General features: G+C 40.2%; 2 protein-coding genes across 4 annotated transcripts; one reads left to right on the top strand and one right to left on the bottom strand.

Annotated features, from left to right (window-relative positions):
- The first annotated feature begins 1,796 nt into the window (after positions 1-1,796).
- Positions 1,797-7,995, top strand: ikzf5 (IKAROS family zinc finger 5). The gene is made up of 4 exons (XM_037783082.1): positions 1,797-2,215; positions 2,302-2,469; positions 4,021-4,194; positions 4,275-7,995. The coding sequence occupies exons 2-4, from the start codon at positions 2,337-2,339 to the stop codon at positions 5,237-5,239; spliced, it is 1,272 nt and encodes a 423-aa protein (XP_037639010.1). The 5' UTR covers positions 1,797-2,215; positions 2,302-2,336; the 3' UTR covers positions 5,240-7,995.
- A 133-nt stretch (positions 7,996-8,128) lies between these two features.
- LOC119496045 (deleted in malignant brain tumors 1 protein-like) lies at positions 8,129-17,638 on the bottom strand. Of its 3 annotated transcripts, XM_037783079.1 has the most exons (16): positions 17,430-17,638; positions 17,232-17,330; positions 16,987-17,028; positions 16,802-16,900; positions 16,041-16,073; positions 15,833-15,931; positions 14,100-14,132; positions 13,892-13,990; positions 12,790-12,823; positions 12,543-12,689; positions 11,759-11,964; positions 10,701-10,876; positions 10,349-10,579; positions 10,108-10,268; positions 8,419-8,663; positions 8,129-8,296 (listed from the first exon to the last, which is right to left on the bottom strand). In XM_037783079.1, the coding sequence occupies exons 2-16, from the start codon at positions 17,293-17,295 to the stop codon at positions 8,250-8,252; spliced, it is 1,716 nt and encodes a 571-aa protein (XP_037639007.1). In that variant the 5' UTR covers positions 17,296-17,330; positions 17,430-17,638; the 3' UTR covers positions 8,129-8,249. The 3 variants fall into 3 exon arrangements, with proteins under 3 accessions (XP_037639007.1, XP_037639008.1, XP_037639009.1); XM_037783080.1 differs by lacking the exon at positions 15,833-15,931 and having other exon boundaries at positions 17,430-17,636; XM_037783081.1 differs by lacking the exons at positions 15,833-15,931; positions 16,041-16,073 and having other exon boundaries at positions 17,430-17,634.
- Positions 17,639-19,175: the final 1,537 nt, after the last annotated feature.

Here is a 19,175-nt window from a genome sequence, read left to right as displayed (position 1 = left end):
GCACTAGTGACCGTTTTATAAAAATAACTTTTTCTAAATCACATTTGCAACAAATCTACCAACTGCAGCTTTAAGTTTGTTGTCTTAATATTATTTCTGAAAATAAGCAGAAAAAAACATTTGAACATAGCTGTAACTTTCAAGGATGTTAAAATGATCTCCTCTGATAACGGTTCTCTTTAGCTAGTAAAGTTTGTTTGTATGTTTGGAAAGCCCTTCTTCACATTTTTTTTAAAAACATGCATTTAAAATGAGCAGCCTACCTTCATTCGACGCCTAATAATGCAATAATGGAAGTGTAACTCCCAAACATGAGTCCTGTATGTATTATTCCCTTTGTTTGTGGGTCTGACTGTGTACATACGATACGATACGATAATACAATAATACGATACGATAATACTTTATTGTCTGACAGGTCTGAAATTTGTTTTGCATCACAGCAGCTCCATTTGGAACATCACAGAAAGGAAAAAAGACAAGAAACAAGGATGCATACATTTTACATTACAATCACAGAAGACGATATTCAGGGCCCTTCAACGTACATTTGATCTGGGATTAGGCTCCATATACAGCTCTGGAAAAAATTAAGAGACCACTTAAAAATTATCAGTTTCTCTGGTTTTGCTATTTATTTGTATGTGTTTGAGTAAAATTAAAATGTTTGTTATATTCTATAAACTACTGACAACATTTCTCCCAAATTTCAAATAAAAATATTGTCATTTAGAGCATTTATTTGCAGAAACTTACAAACTGGTCAAAATAACAAAAAAGATGCAGTGTTTTCAGATCTGGAATAATGCAAAGAAAACAAGTTCATATTCATTTTTAAACAACACAATACTAATGTTTTAACGTAGGAAGAGTTCAGAAATCAATATTTGGTGGAATAACCTTGATTTACAATCACAGCTTTCATGCGTCTTGGTCAATGTTCCCGAACTCTGAGGAGTGTTTTTTCCAGCAGGACAATGCTCCATGCCACACAGCCAGGTCAGTGAAGGTGTGGATGGAGGACCACCAGATCAGGACCCTGTCATGGCCAGCCCAATCTCCAGACCTGAATCCCATTGAAAACCTCTGGAATGTGATCAAGAAGAAGGTGGATGGTCACAAGCCTTCAAACAAAGCCCAGCTGCTTGAATTTTTGCGCCAGGAGTGGCATAAAGTCACCCAACAGTAATGGGAAAGACTGGTGGAGAGCATGCCAAAACGCATGAAAGCTGTGATTGTAAATCAAGGTTATTCCACCAAATATTGATTTCTGAACTCTTCCTAAGTTAAAACATTAGTATTGTGTTGTTTAAAAATGAATATGAACTTGTTTTTGTTTGCATTATTCCAGATCTGAAAACACTGCATCTTTTTTGTTATTTTGACCAGTTGTCATTTTCTGCAAATAAATGCTCTAAATGACAATATTTTGATTTGAAATTTGGGAGAAATGTTGTCAGTAGTTTATAGAATAAAAACAAAAATGTAATTTTACTCAAATACATACCAATAAATAGTAAAACCAGAGAAACTGATAATTTTGAAGTGGTCTCTTAATTTTTTCCAGGGCTGTAGTTTTAGGATTGACTGGTGTACAAACGAGTGCTTCAGTCTAACCTCATTAAATCGTGGAACCACATGCTCATATGTTGTTGATATGTGTATAACCTTGGAAAAACATCAATAAAAGTGGAAAAAAAATAAATAATAATAATAATGTTTTGTCGATTTCATAATATTGAGGTTCCTGTATTTACTATTATTATGAGTAGGAACCTTTCTTCGGTGGATTGAGGCTGAGGGCGGGGACGGTTTTCACGGCTACACACTCAATGAACTTTCACCCCTCCAACTGGTGTATTGTTGTGATTGAACAGGTTGTCTCTGCGTGTGATAGCAGCTCAGTGACTCGACGGAGAGAAACATTAACAACTAGTGCTTCTTGAGGATTTACTGAAACGCGTACAGACGATGTAAACAACGAGCAGCGCTGCTGACAAAGATGCTTCCTCCTCCAAGATAAGCTAAAGTGAGCTGTGAGGCTAAAGCAGAGTACGTAGCTGTGGTAACAACATGACGGCGATGAGGAGCGCTGTGTAGCAGCAGACCAGACAGCAGAGCTGCTTCTCACTCATCCAGGAGATCATCCTGTCTTTGTGTCTGGATACACTCAACCCAGCTGGTTGCATTCAATCCACAAGTTATCTTCTCAGAGGTGAGTCTAACATCAGTAATAACGTAGATGATGGTGATACTTGTGAGTTTTTCTAATCTGGTTATGTGTTTTTATCGTATCTTCAGTAATTCAAGTCAGTAGTGTTGGACTTTCTCTTCAAATGGGTGAGGAAAAGCCGGACACGCTTGACTTTGTGAAGGATTTCCAGGAGTACCTGAGCCAGCAGACTCAGCATGTCAACATGATATCAGGCTCCGTCAGCGGCGTCAAGGAGGCGGACGAGCTGCCACCAGGTAAACAGTGGAGCTGTGTGTCATTTACAACCTTTCTGTGCAAAATCAGCAGCTTTTTAAGGGTCTGGATTGTGCTGCAATTTGAGTTTAAAGGTCCCATATCGTGCTCATTTTCAGGTTCATACATTAATGTTGTGTTTCTACTAGAATATGTTTGCATGCTGTAATGTTAAAAAAAAACATTTTATTTTCCTCGTACTGTCTGTTTGAATATACCTGTATTCATTTCAACGGCATTGCGTTGCTAGGCAACAGTTTGGGTCCATGTTCACTTCCTGTCAGCTGATGTTATTTACATACACTGCAACCAGGAAATAAACTGGGGACACATTTAGAATATTTACGTTTAAAACTGTGTAATGAGGGCGGCTGTGGCTCAGAGGGTAGAGCAGGTTGTCCACCAATCGGAAGGTCGGTGGTTCGATCCCCGGCTGCTCCGGGTCACATGTCGATGTGTCCTTGAGCAAGACACTTAACCCCAAATTGCTCCCGCAGGCATAGCCATCGGTGTGTGAATGAGTATTTAGATTAAATCCTGATGGGCAAAGTTGGCACCTTAGTAGCCTCTGCCATCAGTGTATGAATGTGTGTGTGAATGGGTGAATACTGACATGTAGTGTAAAGCGCTTTGAGTGGTCGGAAGACTAGAAAAGCGCTATATAAGTCCAAGTCCATTTAATGGTCTAAATATTTTATACTCGTGACATCACAAATGGACAGAAATCCTGACGGCTTGTTTCAAACGCACAATTTCTAAATATGGGCTGTGTGTATTTCTCCGTATATTGAGCGTTTTGATAGTTCATCAGTATTTATAAAGCACTTAAACCTTCTAAAAAAATATAAAAGACCTGAAAATCTCACTTTTTACAATATTGGACCTTTAAGTTTAAGACAAACTGCTGACAGATGCACCTATAAGTATTATCTGATATCTGATTTCAGATATTTAACAAAATTTGCAATTGGGCATGGTCATCCTTCAATAACTCTGTGATAAATCAGTTTGTTAAATGATTGGTCGTTTTGTTTTAATATCACTTTCCTTTTTGTATTGCATAGTATTTTGAAGGTCGACAAGTGGAATTTCATTCATTCTCACTGTGCAATATCATTTTCCACTTGTGCAATTTTGTTAATAGTCTGTTTATTGTCAGTACTGTATATACTGCTCCTATTGTTATACTTCCTTCTATTTAAATGGTTCATATTTTGTTACACTTTGTTTAGCTCTTTTTTTACTGTGTTAGCTGATGCATCTTGTTTTTTTGCACTATCCCCTTTGCTGCTGTGAACAGCAAATTTCCCCACTGCGGGACTAATAAAAGAATATCTTATCTTATCTTATCTTATATTACCACTCATTGTCTGCAGTTCAGTACAAATGTAACTGAAGGTTTGGGCTACGTGTTACTTTATTTTTTTAATGGAATGCCACTTGTTAATGAGATAAATATCTATCCCTCCTGAATATTTTTTTTCCTTAGTAAAGTATAATCAGAATCATTTCATTTTATGAATTCTAAGTCCTGCTAATGTTCCCGTATGCAGACTGCAGTCAGAATGGACTGGATCACCCCTCAGTGGACATGTCACTGGAGGACAACTCAGGGATCCTGGTGGATGGTTTTGAGAGGACCTACGACGGCAAGCTCAAATGCCGCTACTGCAACTATGCCACCAGAGGCACGGCAAGACTCATTGAGCACATCCGAATTCACACAGGTAAGTATTAATAGTTCATTTTCAGGGGATGACATGTTGACATTGTTTTGTTATTCAGCCTGTTTTCCTCAATTAAACAGGAGAGAAACCTCACCGCTGCCACCTCTGCCCATTTGCTTCGGCCTACGAGCGCCACCTGGAGGCCCACATGCGATCGCACACGGGCGAGAAGCCTTATAAGTGCGAGCTGTGCTCCTTCCGCTGCAGCGATCGCAGCAACTTGTCGCACCATCGCCGTCGACGCCACAAACTCCTGCCGATGAAAGGCGCCCGCTCGCTTTCCCACAAGAAGATGCTGAGTGTTTTGCAGAAGAAGGCCAGCTCGCTGGGCTACGGCCGCCGACTCCTCATCAACTTCAGCCCCCCTTCTATGGTGGTGCACAAGGCGGACAATGTGAACGACTTCTCCCACGAGCTGCCCCACTTACGCCAGGAGACGTATGATAATCAGGGTCGCGCGGTCGAGGAAGGGCACTCCACAAATCAAAATCACCATCACCACGATATGGTTATGGATAACCCCCTGAATCAGCTGTCCACCCTGGCGGGCCAGTTGGCCAGCCTCCCTTCAGAGTCCCAGAACCAGACTCAACCTCCCATGTCTCCAGGAGCAGAGTCTATCGTCGACGAGAAGCCCTTCCTCATCCAGCAGCCGCACCCTGCCACAGCTCCGGTGGCTGTCTCAGCCAGCATGGTTCATGCCTCCTCCTCTTCCCCAATCACTCCAGAGCCGCGGGCTCCTCCTCACAGCAGTTGCAGCCCTGGAGGGGGACCCTGCAGCGAGCACAGCGGGCGCACCAGTACCCCTAGCATCTCCAACAGCCAACCCAGTACGCCGGCCCCAGGCCTGTCCGTCCCACTCCAGGACCCCCACATGCTGCACCACTGCCAGCACTGTGACATCTACTTCCCCGACAACATCCTCTACACCATCCACATGGGCTGCCACGGCTACGAGAACCCATTCCAGTGCAACATCTGCGGCCACAAGTGCAAGAGCAAGTACGACTTTGCCTGCCACTTTGCCCGCGGGCAGCACAAGTGACGGGCGAATGAGGAAAACTTTGAAAGGACTTTTAACGGACAGCCTTGTTTTATTAATTCCATAGTAATTTTATTTATTGGTCTTTTACTTGGCCTTGATGTAGCCTGTAGCCTTTGAAAGTTGTACTTATAAAATGTCAACATTCAGATGGTTTCATTTTGTATAATTAAAGGTGCCCATTCAAGTGTATTATAAAGGGATGATCAGTGTTTTCAACAGGTTGAGAATTTATTTGGGGTGTCATCACAGAAAATCAGATCTCAGAAAAACAACTTCCCTACTTAGCCAAACTTATTAACCTTATTTATTACACGGCTTTGTTGAATACTCAATTCTGATTGGTCAATCACGGCGTTCTACAGTCTGTTATTTCTTTATAGCAGACCGTTGCTATGAATAGCAGACCGTTGCTATGGGCGCAGTTCTGATGTCGGACTCTACCGGACCGTTTTTGTGTCAAAATATTGATTTCTTAAGCAAGTAGCCGTGTAATAAGCGGGATAATGTACAGCTAGCGGGTCATCGTTGTGAAATAAACCCCTTCAGGGCGATTGAAGACCCCTCTGCATCGCCTTGTCGGGTTTATTTCACAACAATGAAATAAAGGCCCTTAATGTAATAGGTTACTAAATTCACAATACTCCTTGAATTTTGTTTGCCTGTTGGGTTTGCTTTTTGAAAAGACGTAGCTCAAAAATTGATTTCTGTTCATACGTCGGAGCTTCTCTTCAGTATGTGAGTTTAACATTTCAAATTTGTCTTTCAAATGCAACACCATGCAACACTAAGGTGGCAAAATCAAATAGGTACAATTGTATACAGTTTATATGGCCTCATATCGGGCTGAGGTGAATGACAACCAGTGGCTACTGGAAGGAATTCATTCAGCAATCTAAAAACAACTTGTGAATTACCTCAGAAAATAGTCAATACTAATGTTGCACATACAGAACGTGTTGTGAAGTAGAATGACTAACAGAATACAGGTGTGATCCTTTTCAGTAAAGTGATAACACTCATGCTACTCACACAGCAAATCGTCTCTCACTCTCAAAAGCATGTCCCTTTATCAAAAAGACAGGAAACCAAATAAATTCTCAACCCTCCTGGATCTCTATCTACAGATTACTCTGATGATACCGACACAGGAGTGAAACTGTTGGCCTAGAGTGATCTTACTTAAGCCTTGTTGAAATTATTTCAGTGCTTGGTGCATTACTACTATTTCTTTGCAGTGCCTGACATAGTCACTTTCTTGTGTGTCCAAGATAGAGAGGACTGTTACTTTGAAGATGAATAGATATTATTTACAATATCCTCTTCCTACTGTAATGAATAGGCCCAGAACCTTAGAAGAAAACATTTTGGCCGTTGTGGTAGCCATGATTTTTTTTAGGGATGCACCGATCCGACTTGTTCAGCCCCCATACAGATACGTGGGCTTTGGATATTGGCCAATACCGAGTACCGATCTAATACCATAATAATAATGAATTAATAGTCTGTATGCCTCACTGTGTGGAAGTGACTGGGATCATCCTATTCTGTCAAAGGCAGCATCAGGCTGGACTTAAACATTGTTTTCCTAACTTTGTAAAACAAAATGTATCAAATACATCGATATACATTTTTAGTATTGTAATTACTATTATTCAAATAATAAACCGTACACCAGCAACTTGGTAAAAAAAAAAAAAATTCAAAATTAACAAGAATTACAATTCAAGTGTGGAGATTTTTAATGCAGCCACAAACTGGTTGAAACTTAAAAATAAATCCAAATTCCAGTATATAATGTATATATATATATTTCAGAATTGAAATGAATAGATTGGCCCCATTTTCACCGATACCGGATCCAGCTATTTGAGTCAGTATCGTCCCGATATCTGATCTGGTATCGGTATCGGTGCATCCCTAATTTTGTTTTTGCCAAAATTCTGCTCCATGAATGCTGCTAAGAAACTTTCGAATCAAAACTATATGGATGGCATCCACAGTAAAACCTGGCCAAACTATATATCTCTATGTTTTTTGGTCAGCCAGCTCAGTTGTCAAACTAGATTTTGTAGAAGCCGGGTTGTTTTGAAGTTCCTTCACACAGTGCCCTTCCTAGACCAGCATAATGGTAACTTCACTCGTTTTGTTAAAAGGGTTTTGCCTATCCTTTTAATCACATCATATCACGTTCTGATGTTTTGATATTGTATGAAGTCACTTTGATATCCAGTATCTCCGTGTTTAGGACAGAATCACCAAGTCTTGTGTCTCATGTGAACACTTTTTTTCAGAATTGCCACGTAGCACCGGGGATGCCACGTTTTTAGCCTTTGTGATAACACACGCTGAGACTCCCCCGTTCGTCTGATGGATCCCAGTGCTTTTCTGAATATTTACTGAGTATTGTATTCTGAGTCGTTGAATAGATGTTCAGTGTCAAAAAAGCAAAATCATCAAGTAAAGACTGCTACTTTAGCAAGATTGTTCTTTGTCTTGGGTACTGTTGTCTGTTGCTTAGCAACATGCGTGGAGAACATAGTTACTGTTGTTAGGACCACATCCTTGTTGCCATGCTTACCAGTAACAGGGGCATCCAGTAATGACTGCCTTATGTTCTCTCAGTGTGTCGTAGGTTCATAGGTAACGGTGAATGTTGCAGCCTGTTGGCGATCACTCTCTCCCTCTGGGATGGCAAATCATTTTATCGTGAGATGATTAATCTTACTAATTTATAAGTAAAGTGTTTTATAACTGAGTTTCACTTTGTCTTTTGTCTTCATTTTTCTCCATCTTCTTTGCATTCAAGAGCAGAAATCAATAACTGATATTTGTATTTGTTAATATTTCATGTTCTTTTAAGAGTGATGTAATGAAACACACAAACACAGATTGTCTTTTGAGGATGCTTTTAATCAAGTATTGAGATAAAGAGAAAAGGAATAGATAGTATGATTAAATGTCATAATGAGCTGTAATGAAGAAGATTGAAGCTGCTTATTGCAGAATCAAGTTAAGCCTTATCCTGCTTTGGAGTCTCTTCTTCCTTTTTTTCAGGCTCTGGCGAAGAGAAATAGTGAAATTAGTTTTATTGTATTGTTTTCTTTTCTTACTGCTAACCTAATATAAGTCTTCACTTCATCCACTATTGGTATCACAACCAGGTACAAATGGCTACAGACCTTTGAGTTGGATGGGACCCAGGACCAGAGTTTCGCTGTCGTGTTCAGACCCCAGGTCTCTGGCCACACGTCTGTTGCAGCCACGGCGGCAGCGGGAATTGTAGTCGGAGGCCTGGCATACCAGGACCTTGCACTGGATGTACACCGACTCTGTGGCTCGCAGGAACTGGAAGGCCTTAAATGTGAAACGGGCGAAGGCATTGGTGCCAGAGCTGTAGGCCCGGTAGGTGTTGTCCGCAGAACATCTAAAGGTGAAACAGAGACAGTGTTACTGGACAGTACTAGTGCTGTGAATATGTGAGGTTAACAGAAGAGCATAGTCTTTATCCTTATATTTGTCAGTGGTAAAAAGGAAGTATTCAGATGCCTTACTTAATACCACAATGCAAAAATACTCCATTACAAGTAAAACTCCCATAATCAAAGTCATACTTAATATTATATTGTAGTTCTTTGGACTTTACAAGGGAAGTTTCTCTTTGGTAAAACTGCTAATAACCCATAGACACCTGAAAAGTGACAAGAGGCCACAACTGCTTTTATTTATTTAATTATTTTATTTAACCAGCAGTAAAGACTCCTTGAGATTAAAAATCTCTTTTTCAAGAGTGTCCTGGTCAAGATAGGCAGCAGCACTGTTAAACAGTTGCAGACATAAAACAAACAACAATTTAAAATGAAGGCAAAGAGCAAATTACAGAATCTTAAGGTATCAAAACAAACATTCATCTTCATTCAAAAGATCTACAGCCAGATATGCTTGCTTCAAGTTCCAAGTCCTTTAGAAGCACTTTATAGACATTCAATGAGAAGAGGGAGCAGCATACTTGAATGTCCTTTTTCCCAGTTCAGTACGAACTTTGGGGACAGTTAACAGGATTAAATCCTGGGAGCGAAGACAGTAGCTTCCCGTACTTTTTTCGAAGGATGTAAATTCGTTGGTAAGATGAAGCAGACCAAGAATAGCCTTATAAATAAGATTATGCCAGTGGTTCGGTTTACGGCTGGACAAGGCAACCCCGAGCACACAAAGAGCAATGGTGTGTAAGGGCTTTAAAATTCGTAATAAATCTCAGCGCTCCAGTGCTGCTGACAGTATCCAGCGTGTGTAGGCTTTGAGAAGATGCATGCATGTATATAACATCCCCATAGTCCAGCACAGACATAAAGGTGTCAGCGACGAGTCTCTTTTTGGCCTCGAAGGAAAAGCAAGACTTGTTTCTAAAATAAAACCCCAAGTTTTTTCATTAGCTGCTGAATGTGAGGCTTAAAAACACTGAGAATCATCAATAACAATTCCAAGATACTTGTAGCCCTTCTTCTGTGATTTATAATCTTAATCTGTAAAGGAACTAGTGACTATAGCTTTAAAATAAATGGAGTAGAGTAAAAAATGCAATATTTCCATCTGAAATGTAGTGGAATATAAAGTAGCAGAAAATGGAAATACTCAAGCACCTCAAAATTGTACTTACTTAATTATACTTAAGTACAATTCTTCAGTAAATGTACTTAGTTACTTTCCACTGATGATATTTGGTGGTATTCACTGTTTCAGCATTAATCACACAAATCCACCTGTTCTTATTGTTGTTCTTAACAGGCACAGGAACCCAGTGCAGGTGAGTTACTTAATCTAACGATCACTGCTTGTGGGGAGCAACGAAGCAAAGCACACTCTCATCTTACCCGTTGCGGACCAGGTAGTAAGGTCTGGTGTGGAAATCATGGGGCGATGGTGAGGTCACACAGGTGTCAAGAAAGAGGACCAGGGAGCTGTCACCCCTCCTCAGGTCCACTTGGACATACAAGTTCTGGTTGAGTGTCACCTCGTAAGGGACTTGAGTCACCTGAGAGTGTAAAAGCAAAACGTCAGCATGGCATGTAAGTCTTTGCAGTAGGGATTTTCTGCACAAACACCTGGATGCACCTGGTAGTAGAAGCCGCTGGATGTGTAGAAGTCCATGCTGGTATTGAATCTGCCTGTGCCTGTAATGCTGCTGTTGTCATGATGACGGACAACGTACATGATCTGGGCCACTGAGTCCTGCTCCATCCGACAGCCCACGTTCAACTTAAGGTGAGACTGGCGTGTGATCTCTCCGGAGCTGGAGGTGTAGGCACGGATGGTGTTGGTGTACACAACTCTGCCATTCTCAAACTGTTCAAGGTAGGATATGTTGGAAAAAGGTCACACTCTCTCTCTTCTTACCATCATAGTAATTTGTATCAGGAAGTACGGTATGTTGTTAATGTTTTCCAGAAGGTGAGGAGTTGTCTACCTTTCGAACATTGCCACAAGTGTTCATGGGGAAGTTGAAGACCACCTGATACCTGGAAACCTGGGGTCTGCAGTGCGGGTCATTCAGGTACAGACTCTGGCCGTCGTAGCCGAGAGAGCTCAGGTAAGTCCTCTCGATCACAATGTTCATGTTGTCTGAGGAACAGTCCACTCGACCTGACAAAGGACAAGATATTTACAACAGCTTGAATTACTTTTAGGATGAAGGTGTAAGATTACACAATGTTTAAATTTTTAGCCATGCCAGTGGTTTGGTTCTAGGATCGGTCGGTTGGGTTGTCCACCACTTTGGTCCAGACTGAAACATCTCAACAAGTATTGAAAGGATTACCGTGAACTTTTTGGTGAGGTTGACATTTGTGGTTTTGAATGAAATGCCTTGACATCTATTGGATGGATTGCAATGAAATTTGGTACTAACATTCATGTCCCCATCAGGATGAATTACAGTAACTCATTTGGCGAACGTGGTGAACATGCTTAAACATTGTCATTGTGAGCATGTTACCATTCTGACGTTCACATTTAGCGCAAAGCACCGCTGCGCCTAAGTACAACCTCACAGAGCTGCTAGTGTGGCTGTAGATTCGTAATCTTGTGGTTTGATTTACCACCTGGCAAAAGAGGAAATGGGATGTAGGCTACTATTAGAAAGGAGTTTAAACTCTGGAATAGTGTGCAACATTTCAGTGGATTTATCTGCAGAAATGGAATACCACGGTTTTGCACTCGGCAGCTCCCGTTACCGCAGTCTTGGAAAGGGAGGAGTGAGCGGAGGGGTACTTAGTTGGCCGCAATCTGTAATGCTGCCAAATCCTATTCACTGTACCTTTTAAAGGGGTAATGATTGTTTTGCTCTTCAGTTAATTTGGAGGAATCAAAAGAGACGGATTAAAAAACAGAATGGCCAAAATCGAAGCAGCAGAGGTCCCTGGTATGCGAACAAAGTTCCAAAAATGATGGAACCTACATCACCACCAATGCAACCAATACCATCTTTTTGTTAGACCCTCCCTATTAAATCTACCATACATGTACCTGAGCTTGGTGACAGAGAGCTAATGTAGTCAGCACTGAACCCTCGGCCGACCACAGAACCATCAGTCCGGAAGAGCACAGTCAAGTAGTTGGAGGTGGAGTAGAAAGTACTCAGACTGTTGTTGCACACTTTCCCAAGATATCGTGAGCCAGTAGACGGCCCATCGTAGATTCCAATATAGTCACAGGAGCAGCAGTTCTCCAATCTGTTTTATTAAAAAGATCATAAAAAACATAAATTACTAACTTATTGAAGCAAATCTCCTAAAATATTTCCATTGTGTCTTTTGGTGCCTTCAAATGGGGTCAGAAATGGCGGAAGCCATGGAAGTTAATTATTCGGTACACAATAAGTTAATATATTGTAATTTTAGTTGTATATCTTTTTCTTCGCAATTTTATAATAGGTTTGAGGTAGATGTTGATATTTCCAGAAGCCTCATCTTTTTACGTCCTTATGCGTTTGCATTTACTACATTATGTTACCCACTTGCAACAGTAACGTTAACATTGCCGTTGCTTAGCAGCGGTGTTCTCACGAATTAACAACTTGAACGCCAAGCATATTGGGTACACGACTTCCCATGTTGTAAATACGAGTTCACGAGTTTCATTTGAAGGCACCAATTGATGATTATCAATTTAGAGTCCTCCACAACTTAATAATGTTCTCGATTACTGTATGTAATTTCTGTCATCACATAATTTCACCATTTGTAATTCACATAACAATGCTGCTAATTTATACGAAAGATCTCCAAAAAGCAGCCTATTGTTCACTCACTGCAGGTACGTGAATGACAGGAAGATTCTTTGGTCATACGCAGCCCTGAGCTGCCAGACACAGTAGGCGTTGTCTTGGTAGTGGTTGGGGTGGTTCGGGCTGGAGAAGGTACCAGAGCCAAACAGATGGCCTCCACAGGGGTTTGCTAAAGGTGGACAACATAACAGGAGTGTCATGGCAGCAAATTATATTTGCAGCAGGCTCATGTTGCATACTGAGGATCCTACCTGTGGCTGGAGGGTTAGTTGTGGTTGGAATGTTAGTTGTGACTTGGCAGTAGGCTGTTGGGAAAAAAAAACATGGGTTTCAGTATCACTTTTTGGTGGAAACTGTGATCAAAGTTTTCTGAGCTTTGAGTGACACGATACGTACAGTAGTAGTCGTTACAACAGTTGCCATAGTATCGGCAAGAGCTTGAGCAGGAGCAGCTTCCCATGCTATATCCGCAGTTGTAACGACATGAGGGCTGATCTGAGAGACACGGGAGAGTACAGTAGAAAGACATTTCAGTAATCTGTCCTGCTAGCTGAATAAATGATGGGCCGGTTTATTCCCATATACTCTAGAGAGGTTTTCATACCTGTGGTTGGTGCGACGGTTGAAGTACGGCTGCAGTAAGCTACATGACAAAGAGAGGAGAATAAAATTATTACAATCTTTTACACCTTATTACTGATACACCTGTTGTTTGTTCTGCAACTGTGAACAAAAAAAAATTAATTCCACCATGTCCATATTGTTATCCAGTCAGTTTGCAGTTGTTTTAAATCAGCAGCAAGTAGAATTGGAGCAAATATGATTAAAAAAAGTTATTTTTATAAAACAGTCACTATATCCTGACAGTAGTGCATGAGACAGATAATCTAAATCATGTGCCTATGTGTCCTCCGGTGCTCCTAGTGGCATCTGCAAGATTTCCCAGACCGGAGGAAAACAACCAATCAGAGCCGAGCTGGAGCCTTGCCGTCTCTCAGAACACTTGAATTACAATATGCTGAAAGGTTATTATGGAATTGTTGCCCAATGATGCCAAAAATATTCTGCCTACTGCAGGTTTAACTAATGTCCCTTTGGTTTAGCGTTCAGATAGATCTCCCACTGTGTGTCCTCACCCTAACATCCTGTTTCAACAGGAAATACATCATACTAAGAGGAGTAGAAGATTGTATCGCTGTATAGTCAATTTCTATGGAAACGTTAGATAATAATTCTATGAATTAATTTATGAAGGTCTTGGTTGAGGAATAATATCAGTGCATTTTAATGTGATGCAAGATGCTTTTCGTTATAAATTGTGATCATAGTGTGCAGCGGCTTCTCTGCTGAGCTTTGAGTGACACAATACGTACAGTAGTAGTCGTAACAACAGTTGCCATAGTATCGGCAAGAGCTTGAGCAGGAGCAGCTTCCCATGTTCCCTCCGCAGTTGTAACGACATGAGGGCTGACCTGAGAGACACGGGAGAGTACAGCAGAAAGACATTTCAGTAATCTGTCCTGCTAGCTGAATAAATGATGGGCTGGTTTATTCCCATATACTCTAGAGAGGTTTTCATACCTGTGGTTGGTGCGACGGTTGAGCTGCAGTAAGCTACATGACAAAGAGAGGAGAATGAAATTATTACAATCTTTTACACCTTATTACTGATACACCTGTTGTTTGTTCTGCAACTGTGAACAAAAAAATATGATCCCACCATGTTCATATTGTTATACAGTCAACTTGCAGTTGTTTTAAAGCAGCAGTCGGTGGAAATGGAGCAATATGATTAAAAAAGGTTATTTTTATAAAACGGTCACTATATCCTGACAGTAGTGCATGAGACAGGTAATCTGAAAAAAATCATGTGCCTCTGTGTCCTCCAGTGCTCCTAATGGCATCTGCAAGATTTCACAGACCGGAAGAAAACAACCAATCAGAGCCGAGCTGGAGCCTGCCGTCTCTCAGAACACTTGAATTACAATATGCTGAAAGGTTATTATGGAATTGTTGCCCAATGATGCCAAAAATATTCTGCCTACTGCAGGTTTAACTAATGTCCCTTTGGTTTAGCATTCAGAAAGATCTCCCACTGCGTGTCCTCACCCCAACATCCTGTTTCAACAGGAAATACATCATACTAAGAGGAGTAGAAGATTGTATCACTGTACAGTCAATTTCTATGGAAACGTTAGATAATAATTCAATGAATTAATTTATGAAGGTCTTGGTTGAGGAATAATATCAGTGCATTTTAATGTGATGCAAGATGCTTTTCGTTATAAATTGTGATCATAGTGTGCAGCGGCTTCTCTGCTGAGCTTTGAGTGACACAATACGTACAGTAGTAGTCGTAACAACAGTTGCCATAGTATCGGCAAGAGCTTGAGCAGGAGCAGCTTCCCATGCTATATCCGCAGTTGTAACGACATGATGGCTGACCTGAGAGACACGGGAGAGTACAGTAGAGAGACATTTCAGTAATCTGTCCTGCTAGCTGAATAAATGATGGGCTGGTTTATTCCCATATACTCTAGAGAGGTTTTCATACCTGTGGTTGATGCGACGGTTGAGCTGCAGTAAGCTACATGACAAAGAGAGGAGTAAAATTATTACAATCTTTTACACCTTATTACTGATACACCTGTTGTTTGTTCTGCAACTGTGAACAAAAAAAAATTAATTCCACCATGTCCATATTGTTATCCAGTCAGTTTGCAGTTGTTTTAAATCAGCAGCAAGTAGAATTGGAGCAAATATGATTAAAAAAAGTTATTTTTATAAAACAGTCACTATATCCTGACAGTAGTGCATGAGACAGGTAATCTAAATCATGTGCCTGTGTGTCCTCCGGTGCTCCTAGTGGCATCTGCAAGATTTCCCAGACCGGAGGAAAACAACCAATCAGAGCCGAGCTGGAGCCTGCCGTCTCTCAGAACACTTGAATTACAATATGCTGAAAGGTTATTATGGAATTGTTGCCCAATGATGCCAAAAATATTCTGCCTACTGCAGGTTTAACTAATGTCCCTTTGGTTTAGCATTCAGAAAGATCTCCCACTGCGTGTCCCCACCCCAACATCCTGTTTCAACAGGAAATACATCATACTAAGAGGAGTAGAAGATTGTATCACTGTACAGTCAATTTCTATGGAAACGTTAGATAATAATTCAATGAATTAATTTATGAAGGTCTTGGTTGAGGAATAATATCAGTACATTTTAATGTGATGCAAGATGCTTTTCGTTATAAATTGTGATCATAGTGTGCAGCGGCTTCTCTGCTGAGCTTTGAGTGACACAATACGTACAGTAGTAGTCGTAACAACAGTTGCCATAGTATCGGCAAGAGCTTGAGCAGGAGCAGCTTCCCATGCTATATCCGCAGTTGTAACGACATGAGGGCTGACCTGAGAGACACGGGAGAGTACAGTAGAAAGACATTTCAGTAATCTGTCCTGCTAGCTGAATAAATGATGGGCTGGTTTATTCCCATATACTCTAGAGAGGTTTTCATACCTGTGGTTGATGCGACGGTTGAGCTGCAGTAAGCTACATGACAAAGAGAGGAGAATCAAATTATTACAATCTTTTACACCTTATTACTGATACACCTGTTGTTTGTTCTGCAACTGTGAACAAAAAAAATTAATTCCACCATGTCCATATTGTTATCCAGTCAGTTTGCAGTTGTTTTAAATCAGCAGCAAGTAGAATTGGAGCAAATATGATTAAAAAAAGTTATTTTTATAAAACAGTCACTATATCCTGACAGTAGTGCATGAGACAGGTAATCTAAATCATGTGCCTGTGTGTCCTCCGGTGCTCCTAGTGGCATCTGCAAGATTTCCCAGACCGGAGGAAAACAACCAATCAGAGCCGAGCTGGAGCCTGCCGTCTCTCAGAACACTTGAATTACAATATGCTGAAAGGTTATTATGGAATTGTTGACCAATGATGCCAAAAACATTCTGCCTACTGCAGGTTTAACTAATGTCCCTTTGGTTTAGCGTTCAGAAAGATCTCCCACTGCGTGTCCTCACCCCAACATCCTGTTTCAACAGGAAATACATCATACTAAGAGGAGTAGAAGATTGTATCACTGTATAGTCAATTTCTATGGAAACGTTAGATAATAATTCAGTAAATTAATTTATGAAGGTCTTGGTTGAGGAATAATATTAGTGCATTTCAGTGTGACACAAGATGCTTTTCGGTAGAAGTTGTCATCATAGAATGCAGCGGCTTCTCCACTGAGCTTTGAGGGACATTATACTTACAGTTGTAGTCATAACAACAGTTTCCTTGGTATCTGCAAGAGCTTGTGCAGGAGCAGCTACCCTGGTAACTGCCACAGTTGTTTCGACATGTGTTATAATCTGAGAGAGAGAGAGTATTAAAACGTTTCAGTAATTGTTAATATGTTTTATTCTTCCACATGTAGGTTGTTGAAAGGTTTTCTTACGTGTGGTCGGTCTAACAGGCTGAGTGGTTGGCAGGCAGGTAGCTACATGACATAGGAAAGAGATAATTATAATCTTTTACACCTCTACTTACTGTGTGAAACAAACATTATCACTTGTTCTTTATTCTGCGATTGTAAACAGAAACACACCGTGCCCGTGTGAGCACTGAGGGATTTGACAGACTGATTCCTTCAGCAGGAGAGGGATGCTGAATTGCTATTGATTTGTTAAACTTGACACTTACAGTGGTAGTCATAGCAACAGCTGCCATAGCGTTGACAAGAGCTTGAGCAGGAGCAGCTTCCCATGTTCCAGCCGCATTTGTTATAACACGAGGGCCGAGCTGTGAGACACAGGTTGACGTTTGACATTACAGTATATGTAGGAAGTGTAACATATCAAGTACTTCAAGGTAAATTGTAGTTTAAAGGGTTTTACATACGTGTGACGTGAGGCCTCTGAGTAGTGGTTGGGCAGTAATCTACGATGACAGACGGAGAACAATAAAGTTATTATTATAGTTAGTAATCCTTGTCTTACTGCATAATAAATTATAACACACCTAGTGTTTGTTTTGCAGTCTTAAACAAAAAAAAAAGGACAATGTCATGTATCATTGTCATCGCAGCATTACACTGGAATTTGACTGACTGATTGCTCCAGCGAGATATTTGCTGCAGAGGTTGTTAACGCTGTTGATTTGTTAGACTTGGCACTTACAGTTGTAGTCATAGCAGCAGTTGCCATAGTATTGACAAGAGCTTGAGCAGGAACAGTTTCCCAGGTGCCGGCCGCAGTTGTAACGACATGAGGGCTGATCTGGGAGACAACGTTTACTTTATAGCAAGATTGTGTAAAATGAAAATGTACTTTTTACTTTAATGGAACTTTTACAGAGAGAGAATAATATTACCTGGTTTTAATGCTATAGGCCTTTTTCACAAAAGACATTTTTCACATGTCACAGTAGGAAAATAACAGGTGTAAATAATAAAATGAACCATGACTGAATTCCGTTTAGCTGCTTTGGTTTCAGGGTCCTTGTAACAGTTTTGTGCATAATATAATAAGTTATTACATTATGAGAACATTATTACATTATAAACTGAGCAGAAAAAGGTTAATAATTTAATAAATTCAACGCATAATGTAATAATTTAAATCTAGTAAAAGCTCATAATGTAATAATCAGCACATAATACAAGAAAACCATGAGCGCATAATGTAATAACAGTTTTGTGCATAATGTAATACATTTTTATATTATGAGAACATTATTAAATTATAAACTAAGCGCATAATGTAATAACTTACTACATTATGTATTATTATGTTATTACATTATGCGCTCATGGTTTTCTTATATTATGTGCTGATTATAACATAATGAGCATTTATTACGTTTAAATTATTACATTATTAAACTTTCTTTGTGCTTAGTTTATAATGTATTAATGTTCTCATAATGTAATAACTTTTTACCTTATTCACAAAACTGTTAATTGAATTATTATTATAATTTGTATTATAATTATTATTACATTTAAATTATTACATTATGCACAGTTATTACATTATGAGGTGCTACAACAAGTCAAAATGTTGGCCTATTGAAATCCTAGATATCATTAAAATGGGGACACCGCATATTTTACAAAATACATAAACATCTTCATAATCATTGTGACTTACCCACAACCCAGTAGTCAGCATAAAATCCTCTTCCGCTCTGAATACTATCACTCATGAAGTACACAGTCAAAGCAGAACCGGTGGAGTGGAAGGTGGTACTGTTTGTGCCACACAGTTTCCCCAGAAGCCTGCTACTGGTACTGGGGCCATCGTAGACGTAAACAGCATCATAAACACAAGTTGCATGATACTCTATGCTGTGATAAGGACAAAAGAATAACAGATGTATGAATTTAAGGCTACAGATGACACAGCAACAGTAGTTAGTGATCACAGAGACTCCTACAGCTGCAGAGCATATGCTTACCTCACATTAGAGAAGTGCACCATCACGGTTCCATTGCTTGGTGTGATGTACCATGTACATCTTGCGTAGGTTGGGTATAAGCTTGGATAGTTGGGGCTGGTAAAAGCACCCGTGCTGCCAAATAAACGGCCACCACAGCGTACACCTGAAGAAACACAGGATCATGAAAAAAAAGAAATGACTCATAAA

The sequence above is a fragment of the Sebastes umbrosus genome, chromosome 10, assembly GCF_015220745.1.
Source record: "Sebastes umbrosus isolate fSebUmb1 chromosome 10, fSebUmb1.pri, whole genome shotgun sequence".
Lineage (NCBI taxonomy): Eukaryota > Metazoa > Chordata > Actinopteri > Perciformes > Sebastidae > Sebastes > Sebastes umbrosus.
This window is presented reverse-complemented; position numbering and strand designations above follow the sequence as displayed.